This window comes from Felis catus, chromosome D2 (assembly GCF_018350175.1).
Source record: "Felis catus isolate Fca126 chromosome D2, F.catus_Fca126_mat1.0, whole genome shotgun sequence".
NCBI lineage: Eukaryota > Metazoa > Chordata > Mammalia > Carnivora > Felidae > Felis > Felis catus.
In genome coordinates this window covers 22,082,752-22,100,547 of record NC_058378.1, presented here as the reverse complement: position 1 = coordinate 22,100,547, position 17,796 = coordinate 22,082,752, and the positions used below count along the sequence as shown (strand labels likewise).

Here is a 17,796-nt window from a genome sequence, read left to right as displayed (position 1 = left end):
ATGAATGGAAAAGGCTTTCAGTCATATGTTTTGGAGAGCCTGGCATCCACCAAATTTACATGTTACAAACCAACATTAACTGCTAACTACTTTATGCAACCTTCAATTAGATTCTTGTTTTAACTCATTGGGGAAAATAATTCTCTGAAATAAAAATGATTACAATTTCTAAAGGAGCTAAACCTTCCTCATGTTAATATTCCATCTTTGTGGATTAAGGTGGGGGGAAAAAAAGGAAATTCTCCAGGGCTGTTATATGTTCTGAATTGTTGAGCACTGAGAGAGCTGTTGATAGACTTTTTTTTTTATTTTTCTAAAGCAACGTATTACCATTTCTCTTGTGCTTCTTCATCCCAAGAGATAACCAGAAATATGTCCAAACACAGCAGAGGTATCAAATAAGCCTGCTAATGAATCCAAAAAGATACATTTCAGAAATGATTTCTCCATCTCTGGGTGTCTTCCAGGTTTATTTATTTATTTGGATCTTTATATTTCAGAATAACAAAAGCTAAATGTTTTATGAATTTTAAGGTTAATGTGGCCCTGCTGCATAACTTTACTCGTCTGCAAGTGAAGACAAACTCACCCTGTACTGAAATGTCCTTGAATGGAATGAAATGAAGAGATCATGTTGGTTTCACTTTAAATGTAAAACATATTTTGGCTCAGGAGCCACACACCCCTTTCTACATCTTGTGTTAGGTACTTTGGCTAAAATGGAGCTTTCATTAACATTTTTCCATTTGTGTTCATTTGGGAAAACACCACTTATTAATTCGCTGTGAGAGTACTTTCACATTGTACAGTATCAGGGAGGAACCCACTTGTCATTTAATTGAACCATTCTGTGCATTCCTGACATCATACATACCATTCTGCATCTATATACAAGAGTGTTGGTACATAATCTGTGTCCACAGCCCACTAAGGTACTCTGCAACGTCTATAGTGTAAGCAAAGTGTTTCAAATGAAAGTTTTCGGTCAAAGTGGTTTGAAATTCTGTCCCAGGCTACTACGAATCAGCACATTAGATTACTATATTCACCACATATTAGGACATACAAAACTCTCCTCTCCTGATACAAATGGTCTTACATCCCTTGAGACGTAGGCAAAACTCGCTCTTTGAAATCTTTATTTATGTTCCCAGAAAATTTCAGACAAACTCAAGTAAATCCTGTTTTACAGCTGAACAGAATCAACTTCACGTTGAGAAGTATTAGAAACACCCACCCACCACCAATACCCGATGTGCTTTTTTTTTTCCTATGGGAAACATGTTTCTTCTCTGTATTTATTTTTATTTCTAATCAGTCTCCAGGAGAATTTTAGGTCTCTGAATTCTGGGTGAGAAAAGACACTGCAAGGGGCCTGGATTCTGGGTCTTCCTTTTGATGTAAACCAGATCATAGTAGACAGACTTGATGAGAGTGGGTTTTATCAGCCTGGCAAAGTAAATCCTTAAAAACACTGTCTTTATAAAAACAAAAGCCTTCCAGCACTGTATTTATTTTTTTAACTGGTTCCCAGTTCCCTCTACTTAAAGATAAAGATGGAAATGTTGTTTTGCCTTTCAGTTTTAGAGGGGCCGCTGTGCGCAGAAGCCCTGGCAGATCTGAAATGTGCAACAGCAGGGGCCTTGCTGGCAGAGGCCCCAGTGGAAAGATGGTAACCATGCCTAACATGTGTTAGGGGACAGTGACCTCATTTTCAGGGATGAACTAAGGTTAGTTCCAAGCAAAGTCCTTACAAACAAAGGCAGCCTTGTAGCAATGGGAAGGAATCTGTGGAGGCAACCCCTGTCCTTTGGGTGGTTTTGATAGAGATGATTACAAATATAGATAGTCTTTGGAAGCATTTCCCTTAATGCTTAACTAAGCCCTCACCCCCTCTCTCACTCCTCCCATTGCTGATTTATAGGTAGAAACCCACTGGTTTATTTCCAGTAACTAGGTAGCAATTAAATCAAAAAGAATGAAATCTTAATAATTCAAGATCTTCCCTAACTAGAAGGGTTCTAGTTTTTTTTCAAGCACTTGCCATACAAAAGACATACACACAAAATTCCCTTTTGAGATCTCTGCACCTCACCCCCCAGAAACACACAACTAAAAAGAACTTATCTGCTAAGATAAAGACCTAATACCCCTGGGTAGGGAAGGGGGACCAGTCTCCTAAAGATTTGCGGTTGTTTGTTGACAGGAGACAGATTATCCCATGAATGTCACAGTTGTTGTAGGTTGCGCAATTGGTCACATTCTTTTGAAATTGGTCAGAAATTAGATCACTGTGCAAGATATCTATAAAATATCAGCACACAATATCATACTCTAAAATATCTGGAAACTTTGAGAGGGCACTATCTGAATGGCCATGTCTCTGGGTATAAGCTATAATTCCACTCTAGTCTAGTGGGTTAAAAAAAAATCCCTCCTTTGTTACTGCCTCCCCCCTCACATGCTTGAGTAGCCCTGTGGCTCCATGTCCAATCTCAAAGCCTTATATTTGGAAGAATGTGACTCTCAAGCTATTTTTTTTTCTGTTGAACATTGTTTTATCCCACATAAATATACCAGTCTTAGATTTTGAGGAGTTCTACAAAGCAGTTCCATTTATATTTCAAAACTAAAACTGACATTAAATCACAAATTAAGGAGCAATAGCACAGAGGACGTTGGGATTTTGATAAGCAGCCCCCATACTGTGCAAATCCCCTTCCTGATTGAGAATAATTTACAAATCTGTATTACTTTGTTCACCAAAAATTACTGCTTGATACCACCAAGGAAAGCCTTCCATCTTTCACTTCTGGGTACAAAAGTTTGCTTTAAATGGGGGATATAGAAGAGTAAAAGAGAAGGGTGAAAGGCAATTATGAAAGCCAAAATTTAAAAATCTTAACATTCTCTTATGTGAAAATAAAAATCTGTCAGCAGACCTTCAGAATGCCTCTCACATTGTTCTTTTCTTTTCCATCCTCTCTGCTATCTCCCCAAAGTATCCATATCACATACAGCCATATTTGTTTATTTTTTATGGCAATGTAATTAACATACAATGTTTCATTAGCTTTAAGTGTACACCATAGTGATTCAACAATTCTATACCTTATGCTTTGCTCACCAAGATAAGTGTAGTCACCATCTGTCGTCATACAGTGGGATTACAATATCATTGACCATATTTCCTACTTTGCTTTTCACCTCCATGACTTATTTGTTCCACAAGTGGAAGTTTGCACCTCTTTTTCCTCTTTCTCTATTTCAGCCATCTCCCCCCACCCCTCCCCTCTGGCAACTACCAGTTTGTTCTCCTCATTTAAGAGTCCAGTTTTTGTTTGTTTCTTTGTTCATTTGTTCTTTAGATGTTATATATAAGTGAAATCATATGGTAATTGTCTTTCTCTGTCACATACCACTGTATTTTTACTCTCACCTAATTCCGTGGTGCTCACATCTGGTTGCACATTAAAATCCTTTGAGCTGTGTTTATTAAAATGTCTCATCTCAGACCAATTGAATGTCTGGGGGTAGGGTCTGAGTGTCCCATTTGTTTGCTTGTTTGTGTAAGTCTTCCCCTGGAGATCCTTGAGGCATAATAAATTAACAGCCAGTGACCTATAGCTCTTTTTGTCTCCATTTTCTTCTACATGAAGCTGCTGTCAACTAAGTAGGCTAAAACGTAGATTTAAAACTTTGTTCCCACTCATCAAAACCCTGCACTGTGTCCTGATAGCTTTGCGATGAAGTTAAATCAAATTTAAATGCCATTCCAAACCTTCTGTGAACTTCTCCTTTACCAATCTCTCTAGGGGCCTCCCCTTTTCAATAGATTGTCTATTTGCCATTGCTGAAACCTCCCCATTTCCATATCTCTGCCCATTTTTCCTTCCTTCTTTTCTCCACTGACTTGGTCCCCTCTAGAATTCCTGCCTCTCAGTTGTTTTCCCAGCCATATTCAGTGTGCAGAAATGGCTCTTCTCAATAGCATCTATAGACTTCATCATCTTCTTTAGGATCTTCTACCTTAAATTCTCATTCCACCTGCTGTCTCCAGCCTTCACAGCTAGATTATAACATCATTGAAAGCAATAACTGTATCCTCAAGGTTGAGGCCAAGTAGATATCACTGCTTAACTGCCAGATATTGAACCCTGTATTGAATATGAATCCTTAATCCTCATGATGGAATAAATAATGTAATACTCACTTTGAAGATTTGTTTTACTAGTTAGAAGAGATATAATATTTATTTCTTGAAGACCCAGACTTGTGAATTCATGATCTACACAACACCATAGTGAGGTTGAGAATGTGGATTTAACTAAACAGATTTATTTATTTTCTGATATGTCTGCATAGATATGCTGGTTGGCATTCACATTTGAATTGGTGTATCCAATGTGAGAAAACTAAAAAATGCTGCTCTTCCTGGGCCATATTTTCTGAGGTATGACCAGGCAACAGGTCTGTTAGATCTGGCCATCCAGATCATTCTTCTGCATGTTTTTATTAGAAGAAGTTTTGTTAGAGGTGTCTTACAATCTTCTTGAAATTAACTTCTTGAGAAGCAGAAAACAAGGTTAACAGATGGCCTTTTATATAGCAAAATTTATATCAGTAATTATTTGGTTAATTTAAAAAAATGATTCATAGCCAAAACACTAAAAGGTACATATATTTGGTAAATATTTGAGTGTTACCTTAAATCACATACATGTGCATCCATTTGCCCAACATGGATTTAAAGATGAAGACTTTTCTCAGAGTATGGATCCCCGACTATAATTCTCGTTGGCCTTCCATACCATAAATGCTCTTTCTAGGAGTCCCACTTTTCATCTCTTTAACGGAAAGCTAGAGATTAATCTGTGAAGTAATCTGAGTATAGAATCTTTATGGATTTTTCTGATTTTTATTTTAGCCCCTTACAATCCTCTCATTCCTATCTGATTTAGCAGAAATATTTTTAGGAACTTCTTTCTACTATGTCTTTCCAAAGTATTTAACTTAGTTTTCATAAAAGTATCCTTTCTCTGCATTGTTTTAAAGGTTAAATAATACCTAATTAAATTATGTAATTACAACAACCAGGACCACTGGTGTAAACATGCTAGAAGAAAACCACAACTGACTACTAGTAGGAGTAGGGGTATCTATTTGGGAGTCATCCTGTGTTGGACGAAAGGGGTGAAAAGAACCCCTTTATTGGTGAAGAGAACAATGACCACATTCCAGCAATATCTGGAAAGTTCTAGCAGAGTACCTGTCACTCCGATGACTCTAAATAAACGTTGCTGCTCTTTTTCTCCTTCTTTAGTCAAGGAACATGAGTTCTTTTATATTATTCCGGAACATTTAGCCAAGGAAGCATTAGAATTGGGAATAAGGGCAGAGTTCTAAAACCAGGTAGACGTGAATTCAAATCTTGCTTCTGCAAGTTTCTAGAAAACTGCCCTTGGGTAAATTATCTAACCTTTTTCATCTGTAAATAGAGATGATAGTAACACAGACTTCACAGACCTGTGAGACTGAATTTGGAGTGATCTACAGAAAATGCCCCACATATTAGAAGTGTCCAATCACTGTTAGTTACAATACCATGTTATTAGGTATCAGAGCACTTAAAGACCTCCTGATTCATAAAACACAATAGACTGCAGGCCTCACCTGCATACACTTTCTGACAGTTATTACTGAAGCAGATACATTTCTCCACAGGTGATCCCAGCAAGCATCACAAAAATAAGGTGCTTTGCCTAAGGTCAATTGGGAAACCAGAGTAATCTCAGACTCACTGAGCATCACCCCTTTTATCTTCTCTTCAAGTGTGGAAGAACCCCTAAGTCTGTCCCTGGATTCTTACCTTTCTTTGGTGAAATGGAGAAACAGCAAGGAAGAGCAGACTTTTTTGGTTCCTAATTAAGTTTCTGTAGGATTTCGCTTCTTGAGGAATGATTAGAGCATTGGACCATGCAAGGGATCAGCATTTCTTGGTTCAGCGTGTACTGGGATTCTGTTAGATAGAACTCTGTCCTGAATAAGACAAGCACCTGCCCAAAAAGACATTACCGTCCATCTTGATAGACTCACTGGATCCTGAGCAAAACAGAGCACATGCTGTAGGAGTCCCAAGGTCAGGGGAAGGGTGTCATATCTGGTATTTGGGGAGAAAATTGCACAGATGAAGTGACAGGTGAACTGGTCCTAGGACTTAGTTACTACACCTGTTGATGGGGGAGAGGGAGTGAGGTCTACTAGTCAGCAGAGAGATGTCCTGGATGACATCACAGTGACAGGATATTATGGGGCCTGTCTAGAAATAATAAGTGGGAGAAATGAAAAGCTGTCTAGATTGCTGTCAAGATCAGTATTTGTGTTTTTGGTTTGGGTTGGAAGTGTTTGTTTGCGTCAGGATTTAAAGGGCCTTGGAGGCTATGCAATAGCAATTGAATACTGTGATTTAAAAGCAGAAACATTTTTACAAATGAAGCTTGCCATCAAACATCAACATAAAAAGCAGATACTAGCGTATCTACTTGGGGTGAAACTGCAAATAGGCATAAGGAAATCAGCTTACTCCGCCTCACTCTTGATCTTAGTTTGTCTGCTAGGGCCCCACGGAACCACTGGTATTGAGGAAGGAGCCTGGGTTTTTATCAAATACTTATGGCTTTCAATCCTTGCTGCTTACTTATTAGCTGTGTGACCTTGGGCAAGCCACTTACTTTCATGAAACTCAGTTTTTCACATCTGCAGTGCAGGTTCCTATCTTGATTGAATTTTTAAGAAATAAACACTAACAATGCATGTGTAAAAATTACATATGTAAAATGCTTAGTGGAGTCTGACCTATAGTAGGCATTCACTAAATTGCACTTACTGTTTTTGTCATGATTTTCTCAGAACCCTCAGTGGCTCCCCAGTGAGCTCCTGAACAGTGTTCGGTGCTCCTGGAATATTCAGCTAGGGATAGTGTACTGGCTACAACCTCTTAGAGGTTTTCAGAATGATCTGGGCATCACATGGCTAGGGCCTGAACTGGGCAATTAGAACAGGGTGAATAGAAAAAAAAAAAAAAGAAAAGGTTAAGCATATTCCCAGCTGTAAGGAAAGCTAAAATGTTAGGATAATGATAAAAATAAGTCCTTTGAAGTGCACTTGTAAACTGGCACAAAAGTAAGGGATCTATAGAGGTAAAAATGACATGAAAGCAAGAACCAGTTTTACTTGTCTACATAGACACAGGGCCCAGGAGACAAAGCCTAGAACATGCCCAAGTGGGCAGTCTAATAAGAGATCCCCTAATAAACTGGGCTCCAAAGGGGTTGGCTCCCAATACAGGGGTGGACAGGAAATAAATCCACCACATAAAAAGAGTAGCAAAAACTTGCCTGTCTCAATTTGTCACCAGCTGGAAGGGAAAAAAAATCTTCCCTGAGAATTTGTAACCACAAGGAATCCCTCATATCCATACCAGCTTGAAATCTAAATTTATTTGTGTAGTCTTTAAAACAAAACCAAAAAAACTCTCAAGGCAAACATTTATTTTAAAAATAATCTTGGGTTGACTGTGCCTCTAAGCAACTGGAAGAAGCAATGTTAAATTCGTTTTTGGAGTATGGCATCCTTAACCCAGGCCCAAAAGAATTCCCAAAGATTAATTTCTAAGGAATATGAAATCATGGTCAATAATCACAAACCACAGAAAGTGTAAATTGGTACAATCACTTTGAAAAACAATTTTCCATTCACTGGTACAGTTGAGTTAGCACATACCAAGTGACACAGCGTTTATGATAGTAGGTATGTACCTTAAAAATCCTTGCCGGTTTGCACCAGGATTAGAGCCAGAATGTTCATGGCAACCCTGTTCATAGTAGACCCAAACTGGAAACAACTCAAACATTCATCAACTCCACAGTGGATAAATAGATTGTGTTACAATCACATAATGGAATCTTCTCCAGCCACAGTGATAAATCGGCTGCAGTTATACATGTCAGCGTGAATGACTCTAAGACAACATTAGACAAAGGAAGCATGTCACAGAAGGATCCATAATGTATGATTCCATTTACAGAGAGTGCAAAGACAGTCCACGACATAACATTTAGGTTGGGGAAGTTCACATAGATGTTGAGAATGATTAACTAGAACAGAGGATGCCTTTGGAGAGCCGGTCAAAGAAGGGCTCATTGGAAGTCTATGGAGTGCTTGTAACTTTCATTTTTGAGTTTACTGGGCATGAGGCTGTTTCTTCCATTATTTTTCTTTAAGCTGTTCATATATGCTTCAGGCATTCTTTTGTATGTATGATATACATTATGATAAGTGCTTTTTAAAAGGAGGATAAACACTGTAAAAATCCCTTGAGGCAGAATGTTTGATAAGAAACATACACATAATTTTCTAGAAGAGAGTTTGAGGGAGAGACTAAAGAAGAAATAAGTAAGTAATCAAAGATTCACACTTCGCATCACACACACATACACACACGATCTGTAGCTATTTATGGTGACAAATGTTAACTAGACCTATTGTGATGATCATTTTACAATATATACAAATATCAAGTCATTACATTGTATACCTGAAAGTAAATATGATTGTTATATGTCAATCATACCTCAATTAAAAAAAAAAAAAGATTCACACCAAAATTGTATGCCTGAGTGGCTTGGAAATCTTGGGACCTTTAAATACAAATAAGAAAATGAAAGGAATTTATGTTTCACATCTCTGACATTAGTACCTAGTTGCTGCAGCAGATGCTTTATACGTTGATTATAGATTATAATGTTTGTTGTTGCAGTGAAGGTCAAGGAATTGGCGGACATGGAAGTGGAAATGTTTTGGGATCCAATGGGTGCAATGTACATGCAGAATGTTAGGCTTCAAGAGAATGGTGGAAACCACAGTAGTGATGAAGTCACTTTGGGAACGAGCACAGAGGGGGAAAGAAATATGAGTTCTGAAAATAGGAAACACCCATTTTTTAGTGATGGGTTGGGACAGTAAGGAACAAAAAAGAGTGAACAAAGACATGAGGGAAACTAAGGGGAAGACTTTCAAGAAAGAGAAGGGGGTCAGTAATGTCAAATGGTTTTACATTAAGAAAAGGCAGAGCTAACGTTTAAGCAATGGGATTCGATGATTGGAAGGTCATCAGTGATTTTGTGCAGAGAGGCTTGACTGATGAACCAGGTAAGCCATATTGCCAAGAACTCAAATATGAATTAGTGTTAAGGATATAGAAGCAGTGAGACTAACCCAGACCAAGCCTTGAACATGTTTGATGCTAATAGGGTGATTTTTTTTTAATATATGAAATTTGTTGTCAAATTGGTTTCCATACAACACCCAGTGCTCGTCCCAAAAGATGCCCTCTTCAATGCCCATCACCTACCCTCCCTTCCCTCCCACCCCCCATCAACCCTCAGTTTGTTCTCAGTTTTTAAGAGTCTTTTATGCTTTGGATCTCTCCCACTCTAACCTCTTTTTTTTTTTTTTTCCTTCCCCTCCCCCATGGGTTTCTGTTAAGTTTCTCAGGATCCACATAAGAGTGAACACATATGGTATCTGTTTTTCTCTGTATGGCTTATTTCACTTAGCATCACACTCACCAAAATAAAGTTATAATCATTTATTGAGTGCTTGCTATGCACTCACACTAAGCACCTGATATAAACAAGCTAATTTCATTCTGATACTAGACTATTTTATGCCCATTTGACAGCTGAGAAACTGGAGGCACACGTAAGAAGCTTGCCAAAGTTACTTGATAAAACTTGCCTCTAATAAGTAGAGTAGCTAGGGTGCAGGCTAACAGCAGTAGAGAAATAGAGGAGATCATCATTTGCAGGGAGTGCTAGGTAGAAATGTGGGGGAAAGTTTTTTGCTTTGTTTTTGTTTTAAGTTGTTTAAGAAACACCTGAGTATGTCGGTAAGCAGAGGGCAGGACACCAGTAGAGAAAAGGACCCTGAAGCTTACAGGAAGGATGCTCTTACCCTTCATACAGTTCCCAGATAGTTGGGAAAATGAGATAAAAGAAAAAGATTCAAGAATTGGTAGATCAGGTATTAACAGTTCTCAGACATTGCTCCCTGAGGTTTAGAAGCAATGGAGCACAGCTCTATTACATACTCACTGAGCCTCCAATCTACATTTCTTCTGCCAGTCCACTGTCAGCCTGATCTAGAGGCTTCAACTAAACTCATTAAAGGAATTGTGGTCTAGAGAGGATATACCTGAAAGTACTTACATAGTTAATTTAATGGTTGGATGGACTGATGGATGGATGGAAGATGAATGAATGAAACAAGAGTTTGCAAGCATAAACTATGGAGCAAACATTTATTAAGCCCTTTCTCAAGCTAGTGATTAACAGCCTAGACTCTGGAGTTAGACTGTTTGGGTTTGTATTTCTGCCACTCATAAGCTGTGTGTCCCTGGGAAAGTCATTCATCCTTTCTATAGCTCAGTTTCTTCATCTATAAAATGGAGCTAGTAATTGTTCTTATTTGTATCAGTTGCTTAGGGGTGCCATAACAAAACACCACAAACTCAGTGGCTTATGGCAATAGAAACTTACTCACTCACAGTTCTGGAGGCCGGAAGTCCAAAATCAAGGTGTCCACAAGGCCACACTTCCTCCAAAGGCTTGAGTGGATAATTCTTCCTTGTGTCTTCCAGTTTCTGGTGGTTCCTGGCATTTTGTTGTTGTTGTTGTTAATGTGTATTTATATTTGAGAAAGTATGTGAGTGGGAGGTGGGGGCACAGCACAGAGCTGATGTGGGGCTCGAACTCACAAACCTTTAGATCATGACCTGAGCTGAAGTCAAACACTTAACAAACTGAGCCACCCAGGTGCCCCACCTGGCACTCTTTATCTTATGTCAACTTAACTCCAGCCTCTTCCTGCATCTTTACATGTTCTCTCTTATGTATCTGTGTGTCTTGTCTTTTTTTTTTTTTTTGAGATATAGTTGACATATACCATTATATTAGTTTGAGGTGTACAATATAATGATTTGATATTTATATATTTTCTCTTCTTCTAAAACCATCAGTCATTGATTTAGGGCCCATTCAAATCCAGTCTGACCTCATCTTAACTAATTATTTGTGCAAAGATCCTATATCCATGTCCTGTGTCCTATGCCATCTTCTGGGGTTCCGAGATTTTGGAGAGACACAATTCACTACACTACTTCATGTAAATATTATAAGGACTAAACTAATGTAAGGATTCATGCAATTAATACATACTGTAGTAAGTGACTAATATAATGAAGTTAATGTAAGTACTTGTAATAGTGTCTAGCATATAGTCAGAGGTATAAAGTATTAGTTTATTATTGATGTTGGCACTCAGGAAATGATTATTCATTCCAATCACTGCTTTCTGCTGAAAATATCAATATGCCAGTATAAGTGGAAATGCTGAGTTATTAGATTAATCCATAATAATACTTGACTCTACCCTTGAAGCTGTTTCCTTGAAAAACACACGTGGTTCATATTTCTTTCCTGTCTAGTAAAATGACTAAGTAGACAAGACATGAAATGGTGATGAAAGACGTTATCATTTTCCAGATTCTTCGTACAGATTTTGATCATCTACGGGAAAAAATGCTGACTGACCTGCTTATATTCATTTTGTGACAACTGACTCACTAGGCAATGATCTCCTCTGTTTGACTTTTCACGTGGCAGAGCTTACCTTCTCATGACAGCTGACTTCCTTTCATAGGGCTTTGTCTACAACTGGCTTTAAGAGGCGTTGTTTTGATAGCATGCTTAGGACTAAAACCCAGGCTGTAGTCTGTGTAAAGAGTGACTCCCAAGTTTTTGATGAAATGACAGCTCAGAGACACAACACATTGATATTGAGCCAAATACAAAATATTATATATTTTTAGCATTAAGGAAATAAAGAGCATCATATAGGTACTAGGGATAGAATTTGAAAAAAAAAATAGGGAAGAATCCATTATTTACCCTGCCACTTAAGCAACATGATTTGGTAAAGTGTAAGAGGGAGGTGAAAGCGAGCCTTCCCTGGTGCCAGTATGTTTCGCTCACCTCTGTGCAGTCAGATGTCAGCCTTGACTAGCGCCCCATCCATGTTCAGCAAGTATTTGTGGAAGACAGGGCTGCATTGTTTGAAGGTGGTTGAGAATAAAAGGAGGATCTTCTTGGTTCTTCTTCTGAAGGCAGGAATAACCACACTGCCTAAGTTGTCATTTTTCTTCAAGGCAGGCTTCATTTTCTTCCTCTTGCTTTTTCTTTGTATTTTCTTCCTTCTTTATTGCCCATACTTTTTCTTGGAAGTATAAAGTAGCTGATTGTTCTGTATCAGTGTGTTAAGCATGCCTGTGCATAACAGAGGGCTGAGAAAAGGGAAGAAAATAATTTTTTTTGCTTCTTCTCTTTTTCTTAAAGTTCTCAGGTGATAAATTAGCTACCTTAGAGAATTATTTGATACTAGGGTCACTGGGTGAGACATATACAGTGAAGGTATCCACCGGAAAACTCTTAATCATTTATCTACTGCTCATGGATTCATGTTAAACATGTTCTTAAACATGGATCCGTGAGCAGGGTTGGCAATCCTGAGCCACATGAAATCAGTGTGCAAATTTTGTGTGCACGCACAGGTTTGGTGTGTATGTGCAGATTTGGTGTATGTGTGCATATATGTACAGTTGTTGAAGGAAAGGGATTTCTTTGCAACTTTTGTTAGTCTCAAAAGAATCTGAACTCCAAATAGGTAGAGAAGCACTGGATTAGAATTTTTTTTAGCGTTGTATTTTGTTTTGCTTTAGAGATTCTGGTGAGAAAATTTCGGAGAGGAAAATGGGCAGTATATACAGTTGTCAAAACTTTTCAGATATGGAATCAACTCAGAGGCTTTCCTTGAATTATGATACCTCTGTTTGAACTTCTTTAGTAGCTGTTTTTATGCACTCAGAGTCAGAATTGGGGATGCTTAACTCACAGTTGTTATCTCTGGCAGTTGAAACATCCAATACTGATGTCATTTGTTCCCAGAACAGCCTCAGAGCCCTTCTGGGCAAATTCGCTGATAAGTCATTGAGCAGGCACAAAGAAGATGATGTTTTATGGTACAATGAGCCATCCTCGCATAGCTAATTTATTTCTAACTGGACTTGAAATCAGACAACCGTGCCCCCAACCATCTCAAAGTAGCAAACCTCTTTAAAAACTGTATTTTATTTTTCTTGAAATTCCTTCAAACTTTTGGTTTGTCCTTTGTCTAATTTGAAGCCATATCTCTTGTCCTCCTCTTACTTAACCCTCTGTTCTGATTAAATGATTTGCATGCTTGACTCACATCCCAATTTTATTTTAGCAATAGCTACGTGTGTTCCCAGATACCAACTCAATGGCTTAGTTTATTATCTTTGGCAGTCAGCTTTGTATTCTAGCAGGTTCTCCATTTAGATAGCTGCGGCTGCTGTTACGAATAAAACTTCCTGTATTGTTGCAGGCAATATTTTAATTAGTACAGTTATTTGCATACAGTTTACTTATTTGTTGATTCATTCATTCACAAAACCATTTTTAGGCACCTGCTGTGTGCCAGAATGCTTCTAATTCCAGGGGAAACACAAAAATGAATGTTATACATATAGTCACTGGCCTGCAGTAGGTCAAGGCATGTGGTAACTCAGGCAGGCCTACAATCTGTAAATAAATCAGTTTTCTCTTTATTTAGAGCAGTGGTTCTCAGCTGGGAAAATCCCTCTTCCCCAACTGCCAAGGGAAATTTGGCAATTCAGGATATATTTTTAGTAGTCACAAATAGGTGATAGTTGTTAGAGGCCAGGGATGCTAATAAACATCGACACCAAACAAGACCATCTCCCACATCAAAGAATTCCTTGGATCAAAATGCCAGTAGGGGTGGGTGGTTGGCTGAGTTGGTGAAGTGTGCAACTCTTGAGGTTGTGGGTTTCAGCCCCATGTTGGGGATAGAGATTACATAAAATAAAATAACATCTTTCTTTAAAAAATGCCAATAATGCTGAGATTGGGAAGGCATGATTTAGACAAAGGAATACTTCTTCAGGGAGAGGTGTACTGCTATAAATGAGGAGGGTGGAACACATAGAAATAGTGGCCTATCCTTTGAAGACCTGAGCAAATCGAATCCTAACTAAATTGACCCACACCAGAACCAAAGACTCTTCTGAGAATGGAATTTCCTTTATCACAATTACATTTCCAAGGATGAAGTAGCACTCCTCAAAGATTGGCATCTTGTCAGCTTTCTGTATGCCTACCCCTTGATCAAGGCTACCTCTGCTTATTCTTAAGGGACTTACAATTTAGAGAGGAAGAAGGACAGGTATACCAAAAACTATAATGCTGTGTGAGAAATACTTAGAGGAATCAACAAAATTCATGCTTTGTGAGCACCAAGCAATTAATCTCTGACTGGGAGGTCTGGGAAGGCTTTCCAGATGAGGTGGCCTGTGAACAGGGGCTTTGAAGGTATTTGCCAAATGGCTGAAAAAAGACAATTTCCTCTGTTATTTCAGCCATACCCCCACATGATGGCATTGATAACCAATGATGAGATGTTTTTGGCTACCCTTTCAGGAAAACCTGCTTCTATGTTGTTCTACACTGAGCAAGACTCCTTTACAAGTTGTGCAGACCCAACTTTGAATTCTTTCATCTCCCTGTCTTCTTTCCATTAAAGGTTCACTGGTATAGGTGGTTTCAACCCCACAATCAGAAGTACTAGTGTTTAGCAGAAAGGCAGAGTTGTAAGCTTTTGGTGAATGCATTACAGATTTGGTTTTTGTTGCTTTCCAGTTTATATGTATTTATTTATTTGCTCTTGCTAATGTTCCTAATAGGGTTTTCTTAGGTGGTAGCCTTAGGTTGCTTGAAAATATATGGAAAGTACTCTTCACAATTTGTACAGAAATTTATAAATGCTTTTCAGAAACATTCTATGTTCTAACACATGGCTTTGTGCTGTGGGAAAATCCAAGAGAACATCCTACAAATTCCTGTTAAACTAGTATAATAACATTAAACATATTTGTGAACCTATGAATTGAAAAATTGGTGGGGACAGTTAAATATGAAAGAATGGAATAGATGTTAAATTTCTGTAAAATAGAATAATGAGATTTTCATAATGAAACCACCAGGAAGTTATAGGATTTCTCTTTAGTCCCTAGGAATTGTATGTTGATTGAAGGCACCTACATATTATGAGAAATTTTCTCAGTTATGACATCACACAAAGGGTAACTTTGTATACTTGAAACTAACTTTTCAAGAATTTATCCTTTTCCTGGTGATTTCACAAAGACTTTTTAGAGTATTTTCATGTTAGAAATACAATAGTTCAATTTAAAAATATTGACTTTAAAAATCTTTTTAGTTTGGACTATAAGCTGAATTGCTCTAACATGTATATGAGTTTCATTTCATCAAAATGTTTTTCTTTTTTCTTTTAGTCTGATGCCAATGCAAGTTACTTAAGAGCAGCTCGAGCTGGACACCTTGAAAAGGCCCTTGACTACATAAAAAATGGGGTTGACATAAACATTTGCAATCAGGTTAGTTGTGGTTTTTGTTGCTGTTTAATTTTCTAGTTAAAATTTTAAAAAATCCAGACTATAAACTCCTTGAATCTTTCCTTAGTTGTTACCAAGACTTTCTCTTTCTTGCCTTTTTTCTTTTTTCTGGCTAAACATCATCAGTCAGATTTTCAAATTACTCTGCTTTGTTAAAGGGGCATTCACACATGTAGGTATGCATTCTTTAAGAATTCTTAAAATTTAGTAAAAAATGATACTAGAACAACCTGCCTAATTTTCAAGTACCTTTATTCCTAATTCAAGATTCTATACTGCACACATACAAGTGATTGTTGGTGGGATATTATCTTCAGAGTTCTAAGTAGACTGTTTGCTGCTCTATTCTCAACCTGCTGAGTAAAGTTTTCCCTTCATTCTTAATCAGAATGGGTTGAACGCGCTCCATCTTGCTTCTAAAGAAGGCCATGTAGAAGTTGTTTCTGAACTGCTACAGAGAGAAGCCAATGTGGATGCAGCTACAAAGGTCAGTATCACATATTTAATGGTTTTTATGTCAATTGACAGATTCAGTAAGGATTCAGCCTTTGATAAGAATCAGGGCAAGCTTCTCATGAGATACTTATCAACCAACCATGTTCTCTTTGGGGAACTTAGAAACATAGAAAGATTCCATATTTTATAAAATGTTGAATCAAAGAGATAAAGAGGGTGAGTGATGTATCTTTTCATTTTACAGAAAGGAAACACAGCCTTGCATATAGCATCTTTGGCTGGGCAAGCAGAGGTGGTAAAAGTCTTGGTCACAAATGGAGCCAATGTCAATGCACAATCTCAGGTAAACCTACCAACTCTATTGCCAATAAATTTTGTTATAATTTATAAATGTTTGGGTCAAGTCCTTGCTTGGCATATGTATCCTCTGAGAATATAATTCCTAAGAGTTATATTCAATGAACAGTTATGTTGTTGCAGATTATTTAAATTCATATATATCCTCATTTGCAATATATTTATGTGAGAGAGATTTTTAAAAGTCATCCATCTAGAAAGGGGAACCCTCTTGCACTGTTGGTGGTAATGCAAACTGGTGAAGCCACTCTGGAGAACAGTATGGAGGTTCCTCAGAAAAACTAAAACTAGAACTACCCTATGATCCAGCAATTGCACTATTAAGTATTTACCTAAAGGGTACAAAAATACAGATTTGAAGGGGTACATGCACCCCAATGTTTATAGCAGCATTATCAGCAATAACCAAACAATGGAGAGAGCCCAAATGTCCATCAACTGATGAACAGATAAAGAAGATGTGGTATATATTTACAATGGAATATTTCTCAGCCATCAAAAGGAATGAAACTTGCCATTTGCAAAAACATGGATGGAGCTAGAATGTATTTGCTAAGTGAAATAAGTCAATCAGGGAAAGACAGATACCATATGATTTCACTCATGTGTGGAATTTAAGAAACAAAACAGATGAATATGTGGGAAGGTGGGGGAAAAGAGAAGAGAGAAAAACAAACTATAAGAGACTCTTAACAATAGAGAACGAACTGTGGGTTGATGGAGGGAGGTGAGTGGGGGTAAATGGGTGATGGGTACTAAGGATAAGCACTGTTATATGTAAGTGATGAATCACTGATTTCTACTCCTGAAACCAAATTGCACTGTATGTTAAGTAACTAAAATTTAAATTAAAAAATAATAAAAAATTAAAAAGTTATCCATTTATGAAACTGTATGACTGGTAGTCATAGACACAAATATTTAGGGAATATTTGTAATGTAGGGTCTTTTACTATTTTATCATGCTAGCTTAGGTCCAGCCTCAGTATTTATTAACTTACAAAGGAAATGAGAGTTCCTGTAAGTGAGGAAATGCTCTTAATAGTTCATAATATCTCAGTGCTTTATATAGCTGAAAATGGGAAGACACTGTTTAATTCCTGTTTAGTAACTAAGGCCTCCTTGTTGTTCCGTGAAACAGATTAAAATAAAAAAACACACAGAATAAACTTTAAAATTTCCTAAACTAAAAATTCCAGATTCTTTGTATTGGATATACACTAATAATTTATTTAGTAGGTCCTCCTGTGTGCTCTGAGTCTTGCATAAAGTTCTAAAAAGAACACAAGTATATTACCGTTTGGTAGACTTTCAGTCTAAAAAGAAAATACTTTAAAATAGGTTTAAAAATT

General features: G+C 37.6%; 1 protein-coding gene across 32 annotated transcripts in view; it reads left to right on the top strand.

Annotated features, from left to right (window-relative positions):
- Nucleotides 1-17,796, top strand: part of ANK3 (ankyrin 3) — a 682,576-nt gene that overhangs the window by 438,816 nt on the left and 225,964 nt on the right. For all 32 annotated transcript variants that reach the window (XM_045040024.1, XM_045040003.1, XM_045040008.1 and 29 more), the window contains 3 exons: nt 15,512-15,613; nt 16,020-16,118; nt 16,332-16,430. In XM_045040024.1, the coding sequence (XP_044895959.1) occupies nt 15,512-15,613; nt 16,020-16,118; nt 16,332-16,430 (300 nt within the window). The remainder of the gene's footprint in view (nt 1-15,511; nt 15,614-16,019; nt 16,119-16,331; nt 16,431-17,796) is intronic.